This window comes from Ursus americanus, chromosome 18 (assembly GCF_024610735.1).
Source record: "Ursus americanus isolate L20-20 chromosome 18, mUrsAme1.1.p, whole genome shotgun sequence".
Taxonomy (NCBI): Eukaryota; Metazoa; Chordata; class Mammalia; order Carnivora; family Ursidae; genus Ursus; species Ursus americanus.
Genome location: NC_142144.1, coordinates 17,664,137 through 17,690,995, shown reverse-complemented (window position 1 = coordinate 17,690,995; position 26,859 = coordinate 17,664,137). Strand labels below are relative to the sequence as shown.

Sequence of the window (26,859 nt, the reverse complement as noted above, 5' to 3'; positions counted from 1 at the left end):
CAAAAACAGGAATGTGTGTTTTGAGCAGGAATGAGGAGAGCTGGAAGGACCGTAAGGGGGTGTGTACAGAATTTCATTAAATTGTTACTTTAAGATTGTCTTCTAAAAAAAAAAAAAAAAAAAAGGAGGGGGTGGAGAAGCGGGAGCGAAGGAGGCAAACGGCGAAGTGGAGGAAGGCTGGGTAGCTCGGCCTCTCCAAACTGATTGATTAGTCATGATCCCCGCAGTTTTAACAGGGACTCATTCAATTGGGAAGGTGGAGCGCTCGGGAGCAGATTAGCATACGCTTGTTTACTCATCTCTGAGGGCTTTTTCCCCCCTCTTTCCTTTCATTTTGTGAAGAAGGAGGGAGGGGAGGGGGGACTGGGGGGGGGGAGAAGGGGGCTGTGGCTTGTGTTATAAAGGACGCAAAAAATAAATAAATTAGAGCATCTTTTGGGGGGAGGGAATTCAGCGGATCAGTGTCTTAGAGGAGCTTTTTTTTTTTTTTTGAAGAGCGAGAAATCATATAAAATAAAATGAAATAAAACAAGGAGGAAGGCAACCAGCTGTTAGAGGGGAAAATAAGGCAGATAAAGGAGCGGGGAGAGAAATTAATTGCCAACCAGGAGGAGTTGGGCTGTATTTTTCAAAGGTGGGGGGAGTGGAGCACACACCTTGAGGAGCGAAGCGAGAAAGAAAAGAAAAAAGCAAGTGGAAGGGGGGGCTCGCCCAAGAAGGGTGAAGAAGCGAAGAAAGTCGAGGCGCCGAGGCTCCCAAAGCTGGCAGCTCCGGGCGGCGGTGCAGGGGCGAAGGGGGGGCGGGGGGGACCGTCGGACATGCGGCTCTGGAGTTGGGTGCTGCGCCTGGGGCTGCTGAGCGCCGCGCTGGGCTGCGGGCTGGCCGAGCGCCCCCGCCGGGCCCGGAGAGACCCGCGGGCCGGCCGCCCCCCGCGCCCCGCCGCCGGCCCGGCCACCTGCGCCACCCGGGCGGCCCGTGGCCGCCGCGCCTCGCCGCCGCCGCCGCCGCCGCCGGGCGGTGCCTGGGAAGCCGTGCGCGTCCCCCGGCGGCGGCAGCAGCGGGAGGCGAGGGGCGCCGCCGAGGAGCCGAGCCCGCCGAGCCGGGCGCTCTATTTCAGCGGGCGAGGCGAGCAGCTGCGCCTCCGGGCCGACCTCGAGCTGCCCCGGGACGCGTTCACGCTGCAAGTGTGGCTGCGAGCGGAGGGGGGCCAGAGGTCTCCGGCAGTGATCACAGGTAGGCGAGGGCGCCCAGGCGGGTGCCCGGGCTTGGGTGGCGGGCCGGTTGGGGGCTTGCGGGTGTGTCTGGGCGGGAGACGCCCGGCCGGAGGCACCGAGGCGCCCGGGCGAGCTGCAAGCCTCACTTTGCCCCATCTGCGGAATGGGCGCACTCGGAAGGCTTTTTGCCTAGCCCCTGGGGAGGAACTCAGGGAGCGCTCCTGGCGGCCCAAAACCCGCACTCAGTGAGGGCTTGTCCCTGGGGAGCCCTGTGCCCCTGCATCGTGTTCAAAATGGTCAGAGGGACTGTCTCTCTATGAGATGGAGGGGAGGATGACCCAGTAGGGATGCATGTGAAAAGAGGCCAGGGGATTATTAATTTCTTTGACTTTTTAATGGAGGTGAGTCCCCCCCCCTCCTTTGGGCCCCTTACCCTGAAAGCCTGCAAGAACAGGGTTGTTGTGATCAGAAGGACTTAGAAGTCCTCGAAGTGCCCCAAAGTTGCCTTCTGCTTGATGCCTGCCTGTGGGATGCACCCTCTTCTCCCCTGCCACACACACACACATGCACACACCCCCCGCCATCCCATGCCCTGGCTTTTAAAGCCCGCTGCCTGTCACTCGGGGCTGGGGCAAGACCTTACTGACGCACACCCAGCCAGTCTTCCCCCGACTCGGCTGCAGAACGGGGCGCTTTCCTCATTTGGGACTTTTACGAGCCCGTAATGAATTTGAGTTCTCCCTCCTCACCCTCCCCTTCCCTGTTCCACAGCAAAGCCCATAGTGAAACCGGACACTTTGTGAGGGTTGCAAACCTTAGAAATGCTCCAACATCCATTTTTCCCCCTCTAAATGAATCTGTGGCCGTGCCTTTAATACAACTGGGGGGCGGAGGGGGCGGCGCTGGAGGAGAGAAGGAAAGTTTTGCCTCTTCGGACTGAGACTGGGAGATTCCCTTCCTGCACAAACAGTCTTGCCATGTCCTAGGACGTCTTAAAGTGAGAGTAGGGGTTCCCCCTTCGCTGCAGCCAGGAAACGTGTGGAGGCGGTTCGCGATCCCACCCCCTTACACACACACTTTCTTCGAAGGGAAAGCTGTGAGTTCTTCCGGCAGTTCTGCCTCTTTCTGTCTTGCTGTGGACTTTCTCAGACGTCGTGCTGACGCTCTCCGCCTTCCGTGAAGCCCATTTCGGGGGACCCAAACTCTGCGGCTATACCAGGAATCTGCCCCTAAAACTCCCAGTCTCCTGTTCCCAAACCGAGAGCAACAGAGTGACTTTCCCCACATCTGACGTCATCACATGCTATTTTTTTCCCTCTCTGTTCCCCCCTCCTCCAGGAAGGAGAGGGAAACTGAGCTCATTCACTTTTAGCTCCCAGGTCCTAGGCACCTGAAGTGGGGGTAAACTGTAGAATAGAGATAAAGTGTTATTTATAATAGTAATGATGGTAGATCATTCAGGGCTCTGGTATGTTTACTTCTCTTTCGGAACGTCGGAAAAGCACAGAGCCTGCTGCTTGTAGATGATGAAAAAAATATGAGTAGATGAGATTTTTCCTAAGCTTTACCTGTCATGCTAGTGATTTGGAATGCTTTTCCTCCAGAGGGGAGGGCCCACGGTTATATAGGTATCATCAATGAAAAGGTAGTAAATATGTTTAAATGTATGCCATATATATATATATGTATGCAATATATATATATATATGTATGCAATATATATATATATGTATGCAATATATATATATATATATATATATATATATATATTGCACCTGGGATTCCACAGGAGTCTGCTTTATAAATGTCTATAATTCAGACAAGGAGCCTCTCTTCACATGCGTTCTCTTGAGCACTCATTCACTCTCTCACACAAAGATCGTGCAGTAAAATACTTTAATTGGATGGGGGACGTTAGGTTATTATTGCTTGTATAAAATGCCTGGCCCATTTTATGTGTGGAAATAACATTCCTCTGAAAATGAAAAAAAAAAAAAAGAAGAAGAAAGAAAGAAAGAAAGAAAGAAAGAAAGAAAGAAAGAAAGAAAGAAAGAAAGAAAAGGCACTGCTGTCGTGTAGTACCAGAAAGCCAGGAGCTTTTCTCCCGAGGTTTCTGGTGGATTTTTTTCCCTCCCCTCGTTGAGTCTGAGCCAGAATTGGCGGTGTGTAAACACCTGGCCCTGAGCCAGAAAAGACTCATTCTGCGTATCCTCCACACGGTACCGACTGTTGGACTAAAAAGAACCTGCTTCTCCTTGAATTAAAAAGCAAACAAACAGAGAGGTTCTTTGCAGAAGCACTTTTTCGGCTCCTTGGTCCGTTCGTGTAAGTTCAGGCGGGGAGAGGCAGGGCCTAGGTGGGCAGCCCGGACGCCGGTGTGCCCAGCCACGTCCTGCCCGCCGCGACCTCCGGCGCCCGGTGTGCTGCCTGACCTCCGCTGGCTCCCTCTGACTGGGCGTCGCCACTTTCGTAGGAATCCCTGGTCCCCTATCTTGAGAGAGCAGGCATCTCTCAGCAGGGAGCGCGCTGCTATTTCAGGCAGAGGGTTGCTGCCTTGCTGTCAGGCCAGGCTGGCTTACATCACTCTTTGCTGCAGGATTCAATTGGGTTTCGTAAAGGTCTAATTTTACGGTGCTGTTAACCGGGTCTGTCGTCTGGCAGAGGCAGGCCTTGCCGCTCCTGGTAGGCGGGCTGTGCTCCCAGATCCGCCCGGGATGCTATTTCTGCCCCGGTTCAAACTTCACTGACACCAGTTCAGACAGGAGCGGTGGGAGAGGCAGGGGGAAGGAGGGAAGGAGCAGCGTGCTTCTGAAGCTCGGAAAACATGCCTTTTCTTTTTCCAAAAGGGAAGAAGAAGAAGAAAAAAAAATATATATATATATATATGTGTGCGTGTATATATATATATATATTAATAAATAAAAAGGGAAAGGCTTAGGCAGGCAAAAACAAAGCCAAAGTTAGAAAGTGCTTGTGTACAAGCTTCTCCCGAGGGCCCACCAGTGATGGAGGGTCTTGAGGATTGAAGAATCCTTTAAGGCTACAGTGAAAAGGGGTCCGCAGGGGTTACCCACCCCCCTCCCCAACCCGGCCAGTTCTCTCTAGCCAGGTAGGGAGACACAGACAGGAGGGAGGGGTGCTGCTGGATGACACAGCTTCTGGATGGCAGGAACTCGGTTTTAATCTTGGGTGTGGGGCCTTCCAGGCCTTACCTCCCTCCATACACACGGCTGAGCGAACGTGTCTAGTAAACAGCATCACCTCTTCCCCCTCCCGGACCCACCACCCAGGCACAACCTTGCCTTCGCACACAGCAGTTTCGGCTCCCTTTCAAGTCCAGGGTGGGGGTGTTTTCTTCCACACTCTTTCGCTTTTGTCCCTCCCTCTTAGCAGGCAGGAGCCAGACCCCTGCCCCTGATCCCCAAAGGCCCCCTCCCCAAAACCCTCCAGTCCAAAGAAAGAGAAAGGAGAAGAAAAAGAAAACAATAGACTCAATTTGCTCATGGAGCAGAGGCCCCGAGCAGCAGTTAATCTTGTTAAAGTTTCTCCTGACGTGTTAGATAAGTGAATGTGGACCCCACAAGTGCTGCCCTCCTCCCTCCCCATCCCTTAGTGATCCAGAACTCGTGCTCTGAAGGAGAAAGGGATTTACCTGAATCCCGTCCAACACCTTTGCTTGCCACGCTTCTTTTCTTTTGTTCCAAATGTTGGACTGCTGAGTTTGCTGGCTAGTCAGAAGAAGCTTTTTATTTCCTCCCTTCTGCAGCCCCCACTTCTGACTACCACCTAACCCCCCAAGAAGAGTGCCTGCACTTTCCCAACTTCAGAAGTACTGTTAACGGGGAAGGCTGGGTTTCAAGGAGTCCCTCTGTTAACACAGCTCACCTCCAACTGCTGTAGTCACGTCCAGGGTCTAGAATATTGCAAGGGTTAGAAGCCAGTTTTTGCCGTCAGGTTACCTGCGTGACAATCCACCTGTGCCCCTAACTGGCTGGGTGACCTCAGGCAAGCTAGTTGACTCCTCTGGGCTTCAGCTTTATCTACAAAGTGAGGATAGCAGAAGTACCTAGCCCTTAAGTGAGCTGACACATAGAAAGTGCTCGGCACTGGACTTGGTGTATCGTAAGTGCTCCGTAAACTTCACTCTTGTTATTGGACATGATTTTCCAGAGAGCTCAGTCTCACCCTTACGGACTGAGGACGCTTGAAGGCAGGAAGGAAAGCAGCTCTTCCTGCCTGCCTCCAGGGGGCCGGGCACTGGGCTAGGCACCTGCACAGGTCACCATCACAAACACCCTGGGAGGTGGGCATCACCTCCTTTATTTTCCAGACGAGACGATGAAGTCTCAGACAGTTGAGGTGACTTAGTCCACAGTCCCACAGGCCAACAGGGCAGCAGAGCCCAGATGTGAACTTGAGTTTTAATTGCCTGTTTCCTCTTCAGCAGTCTTTCTGGGGAGAGGAGACACAGTTCACATTCCCTTCTGTAGCCCTGCTGTAGAATATTCCCATTCCTTTCTGCATTTCTGGGTGCTGACCATGCACCTGCAGGCTTCAGAGGATAGCAAATGAGTGTAAATCTCACGTGGGACCTTGGATTTGACCTAGCAGGTCTGTTTTTCCTTTCATGCCAGCTGAGGCAGACTGGCCTTGGAATATCTGTTGCCGGTTCCTGGCCGTGTGATTTGAAGCCAGTCATTTCTCATCTCTCCGTCGTTCTGTTTCCTCATCTGTAAAATGGGCATAGTGATCCCGGGAGAGTGCCGTGAAGTAAACATGCAGAAAGTACCTGGCACAGTGTCAGCTCCTATTAGGGACTCAGTCAACGGTAACGGGATCCAGTAAGTAACCACATTCCCTTTTCCAGTTTGCTAACTTGACCTTCAGGAAGGCGGGCCTGTTTGCACTGTTACGGCGTCCCCTCTTGAGTTACTGGGGGAGTTTATCTAGAGTAGACCGTGTATCTCAGGGGACAGTTAGACAACCCCCCGCCCCCAGTCCCTCCTTTGCACTTTCGTTTCCTCTTCTTTGACCTACTTGGATGACCCCTTGGTGGTAAGAGCCAGAGGAAGTCTAGAACCACTGGACCAATGAATAAGAAAACCAGTTAGCACTGAAGAGAGCATACACCCTCGGGAACAAAAGGCAGACAGTGGTTATAGTGGGGTCCAGGTCACAGATCTACTGTCACATGCCTCTTGCTCCTTCCCCAGATGCCCTCAACTTCCCCTTTTCCCCAAGCAGCCATTCACGGTGGCCAGCTGCATCACCCTCGCTCTTCTGCATAGAGGAAAGCAAACTTGAGGCTCAGAGGTGAGGAGCTCGAGAATGTGGCTCGTGCAGTGTCAGCCAGGCATGGACTGGGACAAGCAGCTCATTGTGCAACAGGGAAACTGAGGACCAGGGTTATACAGGGGCTAAGAATTAAACTATATTCACAAACTGTGCCCTCTCAAAGGGGCTTGGGAGACCATATCATCCAGCAGTTCACAACCCTGCCAACACTTGGAATTATTAGCCTTTCAAACATCCCAATGCTCAGGCCGTATCCCAGGGATGCTGATATCAGGGGTCTGGGGTCGGCCTGGGCGCTGGTGTATTTCAAAGCCTTCTCGGGTAACTTGGAAGGACCACCAGTGGGGAGAATCACGGATCCAGTTCAACGTCTCCTTTCTCTGCAGTAGGGGAAACTGAGGCCCAGAGCGGAAGTAGTGTTTCCCATTTAGTGAGCTGGTTAGTGGCTAAGACTTGAGAGAATTTTACCTGTCTCGGTTCTGAGTTGCCAAACACCAGAAGGGACCCTACCTTCATTCTCAATTCCCCTGCTGACCCCAAGCCCCTGGGTGCCATGGCCCTGACATTCCATTTTCCAGAGCCATTCCTGTGTGTGAAACTAGACTCTCTCCATCAGGGGTCCCCTCGAAAGTGCTAACACTCCTGTAGGGAGGTAATACTGAGGTGGCACTGAGTTCTGTGCATTTGATTTTAAATGAATCTGTCCAAGTGGTGGGGAGGGGAGCCTCGCTAAGAAGGCAGGGAAGCTCATTTCTGAGGCATTCTCCACTTTGCCCTGGGCTAGTTCAATAGGAAGGAGTATGTTCCTGTTATTTCCGAGCCCCACCATTGGAGACCACTCTGAAACCAGTCCTGCCTGTAGCTGTCTCAGATGAGGAGGGGGGTAGATCCCCAAGTGCCCTGGGCAGGAGGACCCCAGCTATGGCCGGCTTGTGCCTTGTCGACCTAAGGTCAGGGGCTCAGGAATCCAGCAAATGCCTGTTTCCCCCCTCAGCTGGTCCCCTTCCTTTCTTTCAGTGTCCCCATCTCTCTCTTCTTGCTGCGCAAAGGCTCTGCTTCATGCCTTGATGCACTTACTGGAAATGCTTAACTCTGACCTGTGGATCTTGGCCCCTTGGCTCCTTTGAAGACCTGAAACGGGGAGTCAGGAGCTCTGAGTTCAAGTACTGGCTTGGCCTCCTCTGAGCTGTGGGACCCGAGGCATCTACCTCAACCACGGGGGCCTCAGGGGACAGAATTTCAGGTGTGGTCACCTTCAGCATACCCCTGTCACGGGTTGTCACAGGAACCCAGTGAGACAGTGGGGGCAGAAGCTCTTGGCCAAGATCAGAACCCAGACCACGTGTCAGCAGGAGGAGGAAGAGGAGGGGCCAGAAAGTGAGAGATGTGAGGAATTTGTGCGATCAAGGTCATTCCTGGGAAAGCGCTTTCATTATCATTATTCACATTGCAAATGATAAATAGTGATCAAGGTAGCCAATCTTTCACACCTGTGACCTCACTGGAGCCCTTTGATGTTGGGACTTCACAGGCCCACGGAATCCTACTGCTTACTTGCTGCCTGACCTTGACAACTGCTCATTGGGCCTCCGTGTTCTCAGGGTGCAAAAGGTGGGGCCGGGATAGAATAGGGGCTTTCAAACTGTGCCACACAATCTTAGGGATCCCCTGGGGAGATGCTAAAGGGCAGGTTTCTGTCCCCCCCCCCCTTTCCCTTCACCTTATTCTGTGTCAACTGTGTACTTCTATAAGATTCCATTTGAAGGAATGGAACAGAGTCTGAATGGACAGGGAACGACATGGAGGAATTATTGTTAATCCTCATCAGGTGTGGTAATGGTAATGTTATTATGTATACTTAAGGCCCCTAATCTGTTAGAAATGCATACCGAAGTATTTATGGGTTAAACTACATGATGTCTGTTCTGTTTGTTTAAAATGCTCCAGGAGGACACAACAAAAAAAGGTATGGTGGGTGTGCTAGGGAAAGGAGATCAGCAGACTGATAACAATTGTTGAGAACAGGTGATAGAAACGATGGGCTTCACTACATTTTTCATCTGTCCCTCCATGCGAGGTTAAGGATTTCCATAATAAAAAGTTAAAGATACTTTAAGAGTTTGAGCACGATAGGAGGAGTTGAAACTCTTATATCTCTGCATGTTCTGTGAGCTGATAGGTGTCCCAATACTGAGGTGCCAGCCTGGGGACGCTCAGGGACTCCCCCAAGGTCACACAGCAGTCAGGGGAAAGTCGGGGTGCAGTCCAGGCTTCGGACACTAGGAGCTCCCTCTGCCCTCCTCTCTGCACTCTGGCAAACCCAGGTGACTGCTCGTCCTGGGAGAGCTTGAGGGAGGTTTCCGAGGTGTGTGTAGGAGGGGCCCGTGGAACCCTGCTGGTCAGTAGGAAGCTTTTGAGTGAGGACTTTCCTGGCTGGATAGAATTATCACACACACTGTGAAGCATTTAGCATCTTTGATACCGTGCAGAAGAATCCCCCAGGATCTGTTAGTCATTGTGACAGTCCAAAACATGTGACAGTACCCACACACACACATTTCCACACACACCTATTTCTCACTTTTCTGGCTCCTCATTTCTCTCCATCTCCAGTTGCCCTGGGAACCTTCTAGAAACTCCTTGAGCTCTGGGGGAATGACCTGCCTCTGCCAAATCTCAAGAGAAGTTGACACTGTCAGGAAACGGGGGAAAGGAGCCCAAGTATTTTGTAGTGGTTGATCATAGGACACCAGAGTCAGATGGCCTGAGTTTGATTTCCTGACTCTCCCACCTGCTAGCTGCATGACCTTGGGCAAGTTACTTAATATCTCCAAGCTTCACTTTTCCCATCTGTAAAATGCGGATAACACTGGCTCCTACTTCATGGGGTTGTTTTGAAGATTAACTGAGCCTCCATGTGGAAAATGCTTAGTAATGGAATCGAGCCCGTGGGTAAGCACAGTAAACGTTAACTCATGTTGGTGTTATGTGTGACCGACCCTTGCCACCTTGCCATGCGGTCGTTCTAATTCTCTCAATAACTCTGTGAGTTGGACAGGCTTATCTCCTTTGGCAGAGCCAGGGATTGACTTTCCCTTCCTTACGATGCGGGGAAGATACATTACTCTCGTCTTAACATCAAACAAAAAGTAAAGTGAAAGGCCAAACTATAAGCGCTGTATTGTTCCGTATTATGAAAGCAGTGTGTCCTCATGGTAGAGAATCTAAGCAATACAGATCAAAACAAAGGGCACAGGAAGAACGTGTGCATCCCCTGCCTGGGCGTCAGCGGTCATTACTGAGTTCTTGCTATGTGCCAGGTACCGTGTGGGGCCCTGAACCCCAGAGCACTGAGCATAGGAGGAAGATATCCCTGCTCTCAAGTTTATGTTCAGGGATGGGGAAGGAGGTGGATGCAGAGTATAAGTGAGTGAGTGACTAGTACATATTTGTGTGCTCATGAAGAAAAATAGAGAAGGAAGTCTGGGGCACATTGTAGGGTAGGGTCTTAGGAGGAGTGAGATTTGGATGGGTGGTCAGGGGAGACAGTAATGAGAAGAGGCATTGGGGAAGAGTCTTAAGAGTAGACCCAAGGCTATCTAGAGAAGACCATGGTGTATTGGAGAAGGAAGAGCAGTGGACTAGGAGCTAGGAGATGTCAGTTCTAGAGACCCGCCCAGTCATTAGCTCACTGTGTGACTTTGGACAAGTTATTTTTCCTCTTGGGGGCCAATTTTCCTCACCTGTACAGTTGGAGTAGGGGTGACTTTATCTTTGCCCTAGAGACCCTCCTAGCAGAGATCTCCTAGGATTCTATAATCCTAATCAGGGCTGGCCTAAGACAAAATTGTAAACTTGGCAATAGTTCTGGTTTTCTTCCAGGTTTTGGTGCATTTTCCTCCACTAGGTGGTGCCTGTCCCCCTCGAGGGCCGGTGCCCACACACTTTCTGCTTCCTCGCCCTTGGCAACACTCAGTCTTGAAAAATGACCTGGTATTCCTTCTTGCTAAGGTTTCATTGACTGACAACAACTTAGAATGTTGCTCTTCCATGGACATATATATACTTTGATGTCTCCCCGGAAAGCTTTATATCAAAAAGCAAATTTACTAATGGGTAGCATTTTAGTCAAAGACTGACTGAAGACATTATTTAGGTAATATTGGTACTTCCCAATGGCTGGAAGCCATCTCAGTCATGTTGCTAGTAATTACTGCCACAAATACCCAAAAAACTCACTGAGTCACCTTTCCAGTGGTCATTTACTTGGCTTATGGTTAAATTACTCACTTTTCATAATTTCTCTCTCTCTACAAAAGCCATTTCAGGCAAATTCCAGGGCATCATGGTAGGCCACTCACCTGTTAGTCTTGCTCATCATGTTAACCAGATTATTCCATGAAGTAAAATACTAGAACTCCATGGTCCGTGGCCATCTGTTAGCCTGTTTTCCTTCAGTCCCCAGCACTGTCATGGATGATGTACCTCTTGTTCCTTCTTGTCCCCCTCCTTCCTCTCTCTCTTTCTATTCCTCACACTTAACACATTTTTTTAGGCCACTTGGATTTATCTTAAAACAAGAAAAGGAACTTTTTTCTTCCAATATTATTTGCCACAGACCCAGAGTTCGTGGAATCTGGAAGAGTAGGAGAGGTGACCCTTTTTCAGTTTTAGAGAACCAGAAAAGTTCCCAGGTTCCAGTTCATTTGGAGGAGACAGAGACAGAGAGTCTTGAAGGTGGGAGGTCACAGCTTGGCATCCATGGATATAATTATGGGGAGCACGTCCACCCTATGCCTTCAAGAAGCTCATGGTCCAACCTGGACCTGTCCCCTTGGCAGTCAAGAAGTTCCTCCTGTATCTGTCCCATTCAGTCTTTTCTTAATTCCCATTGCTCTATAAACATGAAATGTGGCTGGGCAGAATATGACCAAATGTGTTCATAAGAAGGCATTATTTCCTGCAACGACATTGTAGATCTTTCAGCTACAAAGGCTGATGAAAAAAATAGAAAAAGATGTGGTAATAGACCAATCAGGGACCTTGTTCTAAGAGGTGCAAAGTACCTGAGCAGAAAACCTAAGAAATGAATCCAGACTGTACTGTTTTGTGAACTAACAATTCGTGTAGTAAGTCCCAAGAACCCAGGTGTGTGAGTTAGAAGGATGTGTCGAAGCCATTCTTCTCATAGATAAGAAACTGAGGGTTGGTCGGGGAAGGACTGGTCCAAGTCAGGGAGCAAGCTGGGTAAGGTCCTCCGTCCTCTGAGGCTTAGGCCAGGCCTCTGCCGGCTTGTCCTCTGACTTTGCGTCCTTTCCCATCGAGTGGTCGCCATCTCTCTGCTGTGGAGCGTCATTCATCTGCAGGCTTTGCTGGGCTCCAGACTCATGGACCCACTGGACATGTTGACATGCACTTCAGACTCAGCATGCCCAAAGCGGAGTCATCGTTTCTCCAAAATCCCTTGTGTTCTCGTCTGGTGTCAGCCACTCTCCATAGATCCCCCACCATACTCGGTCATCCATTTCTGTCTATCCTGCCCTCCTTAGCATTTTTATAGCCAGTCTGCCCTCTTCGTGGCTTAGGCCCTCTGCACCTCTTGCCTTGACTGTTTCCTGAGTATTGTAAGCCTACCTCTCTGGGCCTCAGTTCCTTCACTACACCCCTTCAGTCTCTCCCCCGATATCCAACAGTCAGTGTTTTCCAAAATGCTCATCTCTAGCTAGAGGCCCTTCAATAGCTCTGGCCTTATCTGCAATTCGCCCCAGATTACCTTGGGCGCTTTTTTTTTCCCACACTATTTTTTAGTGGGTGTGTTTCCTATATTCCCCTGTGCCATTTTGCAGAATATGTCAGCTTCTACGGGATTCTGCTCAAGACTCCCTTCTTCTGGGAAACCCTCCCTAACTGTTCCCCACCTCTCTAATCCAGCTGTCTCCACGATACCGTCTGCACACATGTACCAAAACACCTGGAATTCTTTATCACATTTAATTTTGTTCATATTTGGGGTCACCTCAACTTCTCCACGCCTTGCACGGCCTCTGGCTTATAAAGGTACCGTGTACATTTCTGCTTAATGAATGCACGACTGGATAGGAAAACCAGCTACATGTCTAATGATTCCGAGAGAAAGAACTCAGGAACCTCAGCCACGCTGCATTACGTAACCAAAGCACACGACCGAACTCGTGCGTCACACTCAAAAACATTACGCAGTGGTTAACTCCATTTCCCCTTGAGCGAAGAGGTCAGAAGGGAAAAGAAATCTGGCCTTCCAAAACAGAGGGGAGGGGCAGTGCCTTACATGGCTCTGCAACTCACGTTTGGTCCTCTCTAATCCAAGCCACATTTTAGCCTTGGTCTTCCCCTCTCAGCCCCTCGCCTGTTTGCAAAGGCTTTGTTTTGTGGGTGCGCTGCAACACATAATCCCCAGCTTTGCTCTCCTCTCAGATTTCCCCCCTCCCCCTTATCAGGTTCTTACTGCGCCTCGAGTGTCCTGGAAGTCATATCTGTTGCCTGGGTTTTCATCCATTTCCCTCCTTCCTGATAGGGGGGCCTTTCCATCTGCTTCCCTTGATCTTGTGAGACCTTGTGGTGACCTCAGGATCTGGAATCCTCTCGCTGCTGTTTATGTACCCTTGGGAGAAAGTACGCATTCTCAGCAATAATAACAGTAATAAAAGCAGCAAGCTTATAATGAGCACTTACTATGTGCTGGCACTGTGCTGAGTGCTACACTTTGAACCCTCTGAGTTCGGTTTAGAAAGTTACATGACTTGCTGAAGGCCCCACAGCTAAAGGGTGGTGGGACTGGGGTTCAAACTCAGGCCAGTTTAATTTTATCTTTATCCACAGGCTTAGAGCACGGCTTGGAACACAGTCGTTGTCCAGTAAATGTTCCATGAGAGAATAAATACATGCACGGATACATGGATGGTTGAAGGAAGGAAGGGACGGAAGATGGTATTCCCGGTGACTAATGCAAACCTTTTGAGATTGGTTGTAGAATGAAAAGGGAAGAGATGGAGGGTAGGAGAGATGGAAAAAGAATCTGAATGAACGTTACAAGATTTCAAAGACAGTGGCTAAGAAATACCTTTGGTATGCAAAATAAATTTTATTTGCAGGTGACTTTGGAACAAATAACATTGACGTCCATGAGAGCAGGTCTCACCTATAAGTAGTCTGCTGGGAAATAGACACTTATTTGAAGGCTGCTGTCTGCCAGAAACTTTTCTGAACTGCTTGTTTGGGAATCATAGCTTAGGTCCGTTCCCCCAGCACAGAGACCCACCGTCACCCTCTGAGGAGCGGCCTGATGCTCTCTGAGCTGAATCTGGGGTGTATGGAGGTGATCGTGCTGCATGAACCATGGGGTTCCGAGTGGGAGAATGACCCTGGAGTGGCAAGGCTGATATTGTGGTGTGTTCTCACTGGAGCCGATTAAGCCCCCATAGTGTCGGTAGTAAGCCCTCAGGATGACTCCTTCATACAACAGCCCCTCTGGGCTGATGAGATCTGATCCGCAAAAACAAACAAATACCACACCTGGTTCATCCCTTTCGCAGTGACGTTTGCACCCTGCTTTATCAAATATGCTCAGTGTACGAATGGAGAAACTGAGGTCCAGGCAGGTTAACTTATTAAATTAAGCCGATTTGATGAATGTGAAGCAGCAAGTTGGCAGCAAAATCATAACGAGAACGCCGATCTCTTGACTTTCAAATCAGTGCTCATTCCATCGGATCACTTTATGTTCCTTTGGAGAAACGGTGGGGGTGGGGATGACAGTTACCTCTGTGGGTTCACATTAGTGACTTATTAGAAAACATCATACAGCTGTTTGGTAACTTGAGCACTTCTTGTGTGCCAGGCTCTGTCCTTGGCATTCTGTGAGGTTCAGTAGGAGATGGCAATTTATTAGAAGTAAACCAACCAACCTACATATCTTCCTTCCTCTCTCCCACCCGTCCACCCACCCCACCTACTCACCCACCCATCCACCCATCCACCCACCCATCCATCCACCCATTAATGGATGGTTATCAAGCACCCTTTAGTCGCTGTGTATTATACATTGAACCAGGCGATGGAGACTAGAAAGAAGTACAGGGCACAGTTCCATCCCTTGAGGAGCTCCCAGTCCTAGCAGCGGAAGCAGACTGGTAAACAGATACAAAGCATCATGGTAACTGCTATAACGAAGCAATTAGTAGAGTCCTGGGGAAGCAGAGAGGCAGAAACACTGTGTTCTTGAACACCCGTGTTTATTACAGGGCTAGAAAGCATTCTGAGCTTTCAGAGGCATAGAGGCCCCTTCCACCTGGAAGGGGCAGGGACTTCCTCTTGGAGTAGATGGCATGTGTATGTATGTGGCGTGCATGCTTTGCCTTGCATGTGGTTCTATCACGCATGCCGTTTTAGATGTGGAGCCATAAATCAAATTAGAACAATAAACACTTTTTGATTCTTGTCTCAGCTGAGGACATTGGCCCAGAGTAGCTTTGAGGAGCATGAGACTAGGAAATGATTAGACAATTCCATCCATCACCATCCGAATCAAGTCCAGCAGCCCCTTATATCCTCCCTTCATTGCATTTATCACGCTGTTGTGTTTGCCTTCGTATATGTCTGTCTCTCCCCACCTGTCTCCAAGCTCCTTAGGGGCAGAGACCATTTCTGTCTTCATCTCTGTTTATTCCTCTCTTTAGGACAGTACCAGCCCTGACCCTCTCTGCTCAGAAAACTGTGTTCAGTGAATTGGAGATGGCTCCCAATAAGAGAGAAGACGGGGTGACTGGAAATGGGTGCTGTGAAGGAAAGGCACTTTGAGAAATGGCAGCATGGGCCCCAGTAAGGGCCAAGCAGTGAAGGCAAACATATTATGAACGGCACTATCCGTTAGATATTTCCTCATCTCTCTGAGCTGACCAGTTCCCTGTGTGTGTTCTTAACCACTCTTTCCTACTGCTCTGCCTCCCTGTCTGCTGAGCCAGGGTACCATTCTGTTAGCTTTAAGGACTTTTCCCCATGGTTTTCTATCAGCTTCTCCAGCCCCATCCCTGGAGAGAGCTGCGAAGAACCAGGTGTAGTTGTGTAGGATGCGCCTGTGCTCCTCCTGCCACCCCCACCTGTGCCTTGGAGACGGCCCAGAAGGTAGGGGAGCAGGATGGTGGCAGGAATCAAGTCTGCTGTGCTCAGGGCACCTTCCCAGGGCCTGGCACATGGCAGCAGTTCAGCAAATATTTCTGGGGAGATTTCTGGATGAAAAAATGATGTAAATTTACAACACATCTGGGCCAATTTGCTCAGGTTGGAGATGAAGAATCAGATGTCCAGATGAGGCAAGAAAATAATCCCAAGTTCCATCCCTAAGTAGAGCAGAGGAGCAGTAGGGCCCAATTCTCCTGACCATTCCTTCTGTTCTGTCATATTGGGCTGGTGTTTGGGCTCAGCCCTTTGAACTTGGTCACACAGGGTTCAGATCACTGAATCCTGCCATTGGACAAGTCCTTTTACACCTGAGAAGTCTGAAGCCCAAAGAGGGGGAGAGATTTGTCCAGGGTCCCACAGCTTTGGAAGTGATAGCACCAAAGCTTCCAGAAAACCTCCGTGTATTGCCACACGGCCAACAAATAGATGATATGTGCCTGACGCTGTTAGAGATGCGGTAGCGAGCATGCAGGTCCATGCCCTCATAGAGTTGACATTCTTCTGTGAAGAGAAAGACAGTAAACGAGTCAACAATTGTCAGGTCTTGTGTGTTAACAATGATGAGTGATAAAAGTGGGTCATTAGAGAAGACTGGAGTAGAGGGACTTTGGTTTAGGTGGTCAGGCTGAGGTTTGAATGACAGATGAGGAGGAATAAGCCATATGAAAAGATAAATTAAGAGAGTTCCAGAGAGAGGGGGAGAGCACAGCTAGCATGCAGACCATGGGGCAGGGAGAGTTGAAGATGCTGAGGGAGCAGGTGTGCAAGCCACTGGGAGACAGGTGTCCGCGGCTCAAGGCAGTGCAGGTCGTGGAATCTGGATTTTAATCCAGATGAACTAGGAAGTTATGGGATTTGGTGATCACTCTGACCTTGAAGTGGAGAAAAATGACATGAGGCCAAGAGTAGCATCTCAGTTATACCATGATCAAGGTGTACATTGATTATTGATATTATTTTAGTAATGACTTAGTATTTTGGTTAATATCATTACCATGCATTTCCTTGCTCATACCATTACCACTTAAGATATCTGAATAGCACTGATTTTTTAGATGAGTAGAGAAGCAGGGTTTCCTTGCACCCTCTGGGAGGACTTGGACAGATTTGTGAACCCTGAGAAATCTTCTGTAAAAACTTGAAGGTGTGCACATTCTTCTGGGGAGAGGTTGTCATCAGTTTCATAAAGGGGCTATGGCGCCCAAATGATGACTGAAATGCCTAATAGCAGGGGGCACATGAGGTCATTTCCTGAAATCTGTACCCAGCTCTAAAACCTGAACGCTCTAGGATATCTGTGAAAATGAGAATGTTGACGTTGAGTTGTCATATCAGACTGAGGAATTGCACTTTCCTTCATCTGTACCCTTGCTGGAGTAAATAGAATTTAGGGCTTTTTTCCCTCTGAGGAGAAGTTAGTTAATTCCTTAGAAATATAATCTACAGCTTTGTTTATTCAAACTCTGGTCTGAGTTTCTCCAAGTTTTAAAATAGGCAAGTACACTTCAAATGTAGCCTGGGGGGGTCCTGACCATAATTATTCACGGTGGACTTTCCCCGTGAATCTGTGAATCCAGGTATCCATCCACCCTTCCATCCGTGCATCCATCCACGAATCTATCAGTCCATCCAACCATCTGCCTCCCTCTCCCTCCCTCCTGCTCTCCTTCCCATCCATGCATCCATCCACCCTTTCATCTCTCTAACATTCCATCAGTCCATACCCTCATCCATCTACCCTGCCATCCATGTAATCTTCCGTTTACCAGGCTGTGTGCTAGGGCTGGGGCAAGCGTTAGAAGACTCCAATTCTTCTTCTTAGGCCCTCTGAGTCCTTGAAAAAAAAAAAAAAATCCCCTGAGACACCTCCACTGAATCTTTGCTTCTACTAGACTACAATTTGAAAACCCCAGTTTAGGAGTTGAAAACTACTTTGAAAAAATTCAGCTGCTCTGCTTGCATAGTTATATAATTATAAGTATTCCCAGCAGTGCTCTGAATCGGCGTCTAGACTACTGGAGGCTCCTTTATCAACACTAATATTTTAGATCAATAACAGCTTCCACCCATAGGTCAGCAGGTGGTAGAAAACCAATAGAGAACGTGAACTAGTGGCAGGGATCTTTGAGAAAGGGCAGGCTTCATAAAGGGAACAGAGAAGGGAGCTGCCAGTCACTTAGCTCCTGGGACCGTCTTTGCCCACAACCCCCAAGGCCCTTGGATGGTGGTTCTGAGCCTTCGTGCTCCGTGTGTGCCCCTGGATGCATGATGGAGCAGGAAGCCCTCGTGGCATGGGGTTGTTTCAGTTTCCGAAGCATTTTCGACATGTACCTATCATATTCCCAGTCGCCTTGTAAAACAAGCATTTTCATTTAATACAGTGAGGTCTTTGTATTCTCAACAACAAACACATGGTCTAAGGCTCTCGGACACAACCTGCCTTTTTCTGCAACGCCACCCCCCGCCCCACTCTGTCCGCCCTTCCAAAGCCCAGTGTCAGCAGAAATATCTGTTTACAAACAAGGGCTCCAAGAGCACAGTATCAGGAGCTCAAACAAACCTCTAAAATATGTCCCCAGCTCCGTCCTTGGCATCCCTGGGAACAGCGTGTATCACTGGCAGCCGCTTTCAGGGAAGGCTTTCTGCCTTTCCATCTTTCCAACTGTCTTCGTGTCTGGCTTCCTCTGTCTCCTTCCACTTATTCATTAAAACCATGAGGAGCCTGGACTGGAGAGGCAGTCGGATGCTGGCCCGGGCCTCGTGGATATCAGGAAAACAGAGCCCAGACAGGGGATGCTTGCAAGCAGTGAGACAGACTCAGACACATCTAGCCTGTAGTGTCATCCAAAGCAGAAGCTGATTGAAGAAGAATGATTAATGGGGTAGATGTAATAGTCACATGATCATGCCGCTCTCGGTCATTTTTCGGTGAAGATCAGGATTAGCAGTGGCTGAAGTCACTCTTTTGCCTCTCCCTTGAACTTGAGTCTTCTATAGCTCCCTATTACCTATACACAGTCAAGAGAGTAACCAACACAGTGAGCATGTAATACGTGCCAGGTACTATTTTGAATACTTTGTGTGTATTGAGTCTTTAGTCTTCGCAGTGACCCTCTGACATAGATACTGTTCCAGTGCTAGGTTTCCAGATGAGGGAACTGAGGTACGAGAAGGCTAAGTGACATGCCCAAGGTCACATAGCAAGTAAAAATTGTAGAATCCGTCCTTAGAGTCCATGTTCTAGCCACGCCCCCACAAACATCTCCAGATCAGGTCTGAATTTCTCAGCCCCACATTTGGCTTCCCCCCCAAACCTTGTTGCTTACGTAACGTTTCCTAGTTCCTTATATCTCAGTTTCTCAACCTCAGCCCTGTTGACATTTTGGAACGGGTAATTCTTTGTTGCAGGGTGTAAGTATTGTAGGGCGCTTAGCTTGACTCGATAGATGTAGTAGCGACCTCCACCCCCAGTTGTGATGATCAGAAAATGTCTGCATAACTAGTACCAAATGTCCTCTGCAGTGTAAGATCTCTGCTGGTTGAGAACCACTGACTTACGTGGATTTTTTTTTTTTTTTTATTAAAGAGAATGTGTTCCTAGAACACATATCCCCACCTCCACGCTTTTTCACATTTGGTTTTCCCCTTGACCTTTCAGTGTCCTTGGCCTCCTCCCCATCAGTCTTCTCTGTTCCAGAGTCTTTCAGTGCCTCGGCATCTTTTAAGCCAGAGAGGAAATGCTAGCCTGTCTGGGTTACTGATCTGCTTTGTTTTTATGCTTTTTTGTTTAAAAAATGATCACCACCTCCAAACTTTCCATTTAAAATCCCCTAAAGATTGCACAGCAGTCTTGAGTTAAAAGCTCAGTTCGTTTCATGATTCAGTGATGTCTATTGGGTCAACCATGTGTCAGGTCCCAGGCTAAGCACTCTGAGTAGGAAGTCAAGGAAATGGACTACCTTTATCCTGAGAACTTACGTGATAGGCTCTATGAGCAGAAGAGAAGATTCTAGATAACTCTGTGCCCTCTCACAGCTGAGAAGGTGGGCAAACCAAGCCCTAGAAGGTAGACGATATTTGATCAACATCAACCAGAGACCAAGCTGAAGGCTGAACTAGATCATCTTCCACCTGGTGGAAATTAAAATTCTGAAGTCCCAGGGAGGTCTAACTACCGTTTATCCCTCTAGAGCCTTAAAGTTGAATCATGATGCACGATTTTCTGGTGGATATTAAAACAGTAGAAAATTAATATCTGAAAAGTCTGTCAGTCCTCTCTCTTCAAAAGTTTGCTTGCATTCCATGCTTTCCATTATAGGTCTTAAGTCTGAATGACTCCAGATTGCCCCATGAGCACTGGGCAGGGAGTCCTGAGACATGAGTCCTGGCTCTTTCAGCAATGCGACCCTGTTGATAAGAACACCGTGATCCCAAGCTAACGACCCCCCCGCAGCCCCGCCTATGGACTCTTTCTCAAAACCACCAAAGATTCCCTGTTGTCTGTGGAATGAACTTCAGATCTCTTGGCATGCCCTTCACAGCCCTTGGCACTGTAGCCTCAGGCGAATTCATTTCCCTCTGCTACTCTGTGCACCCTCAGTTCCATCGAGAACAGAGGTCTTTCCCCATCTCCAGAGCCCCCTTCCAGTGATAGCACAGCTCCCAGCCTTTGCTCATGTTCCACCTTCTTCTGGAAGGTCTTCGCCCAGCCTCTCCTACCGAGTCGCTCTTCCTCCTGCAATGCTGTTCTTGTGCCACTCATCCAGGAAACTTTCCCTGAGCCTTCTTGTCTCGTCCGAATCAAGTGTTCCTTCCATTGAGTTCTGTTTGCTCATACTTCTACTAAAACTTACTCTGTTATACTTTATTTATGGAAAATTAAGAACTGCCCCTTGTCCTCACACAGTCCATTTTCCCTTAGCTGGGAAGCCTAATTGAGAAGTTGTGAACATGAACTCTCACGCCTGATTACCTGGGTTGGAATCCCACCTGTGTTACTTGCCAGTGAGTCACTCAGGCTTGGGCAAGTTGTCTGTGCTTCTTGGAGCCTCTGTTTGTTCATCTGTTAAGTGGGAAGAACGATTCCACCTCCCTGCTTGGATTGTTGTGCGGGCTGCCTGAGCTACCCTGCGCGGTTTACCACGGTGCCTGGGACGCAGCAAGCGCTAATTCCGGATGGCCCCGGCCAAGCGGAGCAGAGTGGGAATCTGCCTGTCTGGCCGCATCCTTCCTTATCTCATCTTGCCATCGCTCTCCCTGAAAGGCTCACCCCTGGCTGTGTGGGCCAGGATGAGGTGATGGCAGGCTCACCTGAGAGAGGAGCTTTTGTTTCCAGAGCTCAGCCCACACTGCCTGGGGTGCATTTTTACATAAGTTGCTGTGGGTCTGCATTAGTTATGAAACGTACATCACTTGGCTCGCCCACGTGGGAACCTTCTCCATCCCTTTCAGCTCCTTAGGTTTGGCGGTAGGTACTCAGCGGCCCTCCTGGTGCTGTTTTGTAGATGAGAATCTAAGGTTCAGATGTGGACCCAAGGCTGCCTCATCTACTCGCGCTGCCAGCATGGTACCTGAAAAGCAAGGTACTTTTTGGGGCCAATGGCTCGGTTTCTTGAAAATCAGAAAAAAATAGTCAGTATACTCATATGGATTAGGTAATGATGAATCCAGCCTCTTGGTTGTATACATCTTCATGCCAATGTGATTGTAAAATATAATTCTATATATTTATGGAGGAAGGAAAAAGTGCCCAGGGCCAGGAAAGTCATGATGTGACCCTGGATGAAAAGGCATTTCCCCAAGATCAATAGTATGGTAGTGGCAAAGCAGGGCAAAAGTTCATGGCTTAATCACTCCCAACTTAGAAATTTTTTTTTTTAAAGATTTTATTTATTTATTCGACAGAGATAGAGACAGCCAGCGAGAGAGGGAACACAAACAGGGGGAGTGGGAGAGGAAGAAGCAGGCTCATAGCGGACGAGCCTGATGTGGGGCTCGATCCCATAACACCGGGATCACGCCCTGAGCCGAAGGCAGACGCTTAACCGCTGTGCCACCCAGGCGCCCCCCAACTTAGAAATCTTACCCCTGCATTTGTAACAGACTCCCTAGAAATGAGTTCACCACAGTCTTCTCTTTTCCCCAATGAGGAAGTGGACCAGAGAGGTGTGCAACTTGCCACAGGTCACGCAGCTAAGTTATGCTTCCGTGACTCCTCATTATTACTTTTAGTATTTTACACAACCAAGCCTAGTGACTACAGATGCAACACCCTATCATACAGATGGAGAAATTGAGGCCCAAATAGAAGAGGCTTTTTCCCAGTGTCACAAAGATGCCACTTCTGCCTCCAAGTCAGAGCTCTTGTTTCGGTACTCTAAAGATGGTTTGAAACTTCAGAATCTACTCAGATTGGGTTTCCTCACAAGCCTTGGGCATATTTCATTCATTCATTCATTCATTCATTCACTCACTCACTCACATATACGTTCATACATTCAACAGATGTATACTGAGTGCTTATGTTCTGGATACTATACAGAAGGCTCTTGGTACAGAGTTGGTGAACAAACATGTACTCTTTACCCTCTCAGTGCCTCACTCTCTCCATTTGTGTGAACAGAATCATAGTTTCTGTTTTTCTTCCTTTAGAGAGTTCTGAGAAAAGCAAGTGAAATAATTAAGACTCTTTGTACTCTTTAAAATTTCAGGGAAACGTGATGCTTCCTGTATTGTTATACCCAACAGAGTGTATAATCAATATAAGGAAGCTTTAAAAAATGACTATATGAAGAAATAATAATCAACTGATTTTAAAAGAATTTTTGCTTGTATTTATTCATAGAAAACATAAGGCATTGGTTAAGCACTTAACGTTGGAATCAGAGCTAGGTTCTAATCTTATGTTGTTACAAGTCAAAAGACCTTGCCAAGTCAAGAAAACTGAGTCTCACTTTCCTTATCCATAAAATGGGACCAAGAGAACATATAGAGTAGTTTTATAATTCAGTGAGATGAAGCACATAAAGTCCTTGTCCTTGAACATGGCCCATCATAAATGGTCACTCTCTGTTTCTCAGTAGGTTCATGTGGCTGTGAGTGGCATTAGAACAAATCAGAGATCCTAGGGGTAACGTAAGGAGGCAGGCATGATAAGAATAGATATTCCTGACTGCATATTATTAATTCCTACTATCTCCACATTGCAACAACAGGAGGACCGGTAGTAGCATTAGGGATTAGCGGTCTCTCACAAGAGAGTATAGCCTGTGTCTGGTCATGCTCCATAGAATGTCTGGGTTGAGCTTGATACAGTAGATATCCTATGAAGGTGTGTTGAATGAATCCGTGAATGGGTAAGTGGATACACCAGACAGGACCAAGGGATGTTAATATGGGGAACAGAAGAGCCAGGGATAATGCAGTCAAAAGCCTCAGGTGTCTTCACAGCTGTCCTGGGCCAGAGGGCACAGAATAACTCCATGGGTCACTGGAGACCAGATCCTGGACCGCTGGGTGGCAAGGAAAGGGAGGTGATTCGGATTCACTGAAGGAGAGCACTGAGAAATGCTCAAAGGTGCAGAGGCCTTCTTCATGTGGCCGAGTTCTCGAATCCTGAAATATGAGTGCTCTCTTGTAAGATGTTGTACAGGAGATTCAAGCAGGAGGTTAGGTGTTAAATGGATGATATCATGACCTTTGAGGGAACCTGCAGCCCTGACTAGGCCCGATTCCATGAATGATGAAGCGTAAGGGCTTGGGACCGCTGTGAAGAATGTGGATGGCAGGATGGAATGGTCCTTGAGAAGTCACTGTCCCTGAGGTTTGGTGAGTGAGCAGGGAACAGCTTGTAGGTCCTCAGATCAGACCCAAAGTGGGCTCTCTTCTGCAGGGTGTCTCCAGCTTCACTGCCTAAGTCTACCAGGGTCTGATTTGTGCTAGGGGAACCTTTCAGGGCAAGCAAACAGAAAATGCAGGAACCCCTCTCTCTTCCTCCTCCTCCTCTTCCTCCTCCTTTTTTCTTTTTTGTCTTCTTCCTCTCATCTGCCACTTTTTTAAAAAGAGTTTATATGCTCCAGTCTCATTGACAATGTGTGAAAAAGAGAGCAAGGCACGTGCCTTTCTATTTCAGAGAAGAGTGTCAGAAAGGATAAAGTTTAACAGCGCAGAAGAAGGGGGGAAACCTGGTCCCAGTTCTGAGCGAAAGGAACAGACATCCATATCAATAAAAAGTGTAGCTGGCGTGCGTCACGTGCTATGCAAATAAGTGTTTGCATTCTCTCACTAAATCCTCAAAATGGCACTGTGCGTTAAGTACTGTTATTATCAGTTTACAGTTGAGAAAACTATCAGGTAGGTGAAGGGATTTTGCCCAAGGCTACATAGCTGACGAGCTGCACAGCTGGGATCCCGACGGATAAGACTTCATAGTACACGTGCTTAAGGCGTGTTACGCTGTCGCGCTCCTGTGCCAAGTCCTGGTATGTTCGTTAGCTCATTAGTTCCCTCTACAACTGGCAGAGGTAGATTGCATCACCCCATTTAACAGATGAGAAGACTGACGCGAGAAGAGGTGTCCTGACTTTCCCAAGGCACACAGTTAGGGAATGGTAGAGCCCGCACTGGGTATGCATTTATTGCTCTGTGAAAACCCTCACGTTTCCATGTCCACACAGCCTGCTTCTGTAGGAGCAAAGGAGGCAGGCAGTCAAGAACCCGAGGGAGACATAGGTGCACCTTGAGCCCTCAAGAGCACTTTGCTGGCCCAAACTCACCATGAAGTCTGTGTATTAATAAAGCTGTGGGTTTCAGGCACCCGTAAGCACACTCTTGTCAACCTTGCCTTACCTCTGGATAGCCTTAAATAGTTTACAAGGAAATATGCATTCATTTAACTCCTTTCTTTCTCCAGTGAGTTCTGTGAAGGACATAGGATAAGACTTTTTAATCCCTGAAGTACACGTGGGAAGGCTGAGGCTCAGAGAGTTGAACTCCTTCAAGGTCACCCAGCTGGTAAAGAAGGCAAGCAGATCCACGTAATGAGAGGGCTTTCAGGTAATGGTTCCCAGCAGGAGAAACGAGGACAGGGACAGAGCAGACACACTCGCCACTGCGGGCACTCTCCCCACTGTGCCGTGCCCCCCTGCAAAGGGAGATCTGGCCCCACAGGCTCACCTGCATGGCCAACACATGGGGGACACCCGAGTGAATCCTGACCTTGTGAATTCCTCCAGAGAGTTACTCTTGGTGCTCTTGCCTCTTACACCAGGAGGTGGGGATGTCTAGAGCTCAGTGTAGTTTGGGATAAGCCTCCAGCCAGGTATGATATATTTCAAACCTCCTCCTTCTACTGAGCTTAACATCAATCCTTTGAGCCGAGGTGGGCCCAGAGGGTGAGGATGCTGGGGAGCAGTCCCTCAGGTACCCACCCCGGCGGTGTCCCGGCTCTCTTCTGAATGCCTAGTGCCGCTGAGTCCTCCAGGGTCATTTTGGTGGGCCTCCCCCCGACTGCACCAAGTGCAGGGACCATGGGTATACTTAACCCAAATCTGTCTGTTTTAATCACTGTCCTCTGGACAGATAAAAGCTTTCCATAGGATTGCTCTCTCAAGCATTCCTCTGTGGCTTTGATACCAGCCATTAAATCATGGAAGGGAAAACAAAACAAAAAGAGACCAGCTCCAACCTTTAGCTTTTAACTTTTTTAGCCTCCTGAAAGAAACTAGATTGCTGACCTAATTCCCCCCTTTGTACCCCCATCCTCTCACCTCTGCTTGTATTCCTCTGGCAGATGTCCCACAGCAAGTGGACATCCTTAAGTTGGGAGGTCCTGAAACTGCCTTCCTTCCCCTCTACCTCTTCGTCCATGACCGTATGTCTCCCACAGTGGGAACCAAGGCTGGGCTGTCTGAAGGACCCAGGATCTCAGAGTCACAGGGAGTCTGGGACAGAGGGAGAGGTCTCTATGGCCATCTGGTGTAACCCTCCTACTTCATAGGTCAGGGTGTGAGGAAGCCCAGAGAGGGGGGGCTGCTTTCCTGGCAACCCACAGCAGAGCAGTGGCAGACTGGGCCACAAAATCCTTGACCCAGGGCTAAGAGTTATTCCCACCGAAGGAAAGCATCCTGGAGGAGAGGTCTGGCTGTGATTCTTCCACTGCCGTCTCGCTGCGATCCTTGTGGGGAGAGCACGTAGCTACTATGCACTTGAGTGTCCTCTGTCGGGACTGGCAGGAAAGCCCCCTTCATGGGCTCATTGTGAGCACCAAATGGGATCTCTGTGCCTTGCAGAGGAACTGCTACATAGAGGCAATCAACGAATGTTCCTTATTATTATCATTATTTAGTTGAAAATGCTGCTTTGTTACCTGCCAAAAGGACCCAGGTAGAATATCCTTCTCCTCCCATGTCTACTCTACCAGTGAGAGAAAACCAAATAATAATATGAAGTTGATACAATTGTCACATTTCGCTAATGGTTCTCCCTGACGGTGCTGAAAGTTAAGTGTTATCAGAGCTGATTTTGTGTTGACTTAAACCATGCTGAGAGAACATCCTAGGGAGGGGACAAAAAAAAACCACACACAGCATGGAGACATAGCTGAGGTCCCACTCATCTGTGGGGGAACTGAATTTGAAATCAGGAGTCTTTAATTCCAGTCTCTCCAACCACTTAGTGCTGTGTGGCCTTAGGCAAGTGACCTCACCTCTCTGAGTGTCTGCTTCCTCAGCTGTGAAGAGCACCTGTTACACAAGATTGCTGTGAGCATAAGACACCTTGGCACAGAAGCCACTGCCCACCTGCTCGACACACGGCAGGGCCTTGAGATATGCACATTCAAGCCGAGACACAGAAGTGCCCCTCCCCTGTGATGCGTGTTTCCTGCGCATGGCAACTGCATTTGTTTCCTCCTGATACACCTTGCTTTTCTCACCCTGAGAACTGAGTAAATCGAGGCAATGTGCGTAACCGGAGAATTCTGAACTGGGCACAAGGCAGTGGACAATGGGATAGATTTTAGAGAAATCTCGGTGGGAGAGCTTAGAAAACGTGTGGAATGATGGTGTTCTGGTCTGCCAGGGCTGCCCTACCATAGTACCATGGACCAGGTGACTTAAACAACAGAAATGGTTTT

The 26,859-nt window shown here is 48.7% G+C and overlaps 1 protein-coding gene across 1 annotated transcript in view; it reads left to right on the top strand.

Annotated features, from left to right (window-relative positions):
* The first annotated feature begins 388 nt into the window (after positions 1–388).
* Positions 389–26,859, top strand: part of PAPPA (pappalysin 1) — a 241,994-nt gene continuing 215,523 nt past the window's right edge. The window contains exon 1 of the mRNA XM_045791079.2: positions 389–1,233. Coding sequence (XP_045647035.2) covers positions 819–1,233 — 415 coding nt within the window. The 5' untranslated portion in view covers positions 389–818. The remainder of the gene's footprint in view (positions 1,234–26,859) is intronic.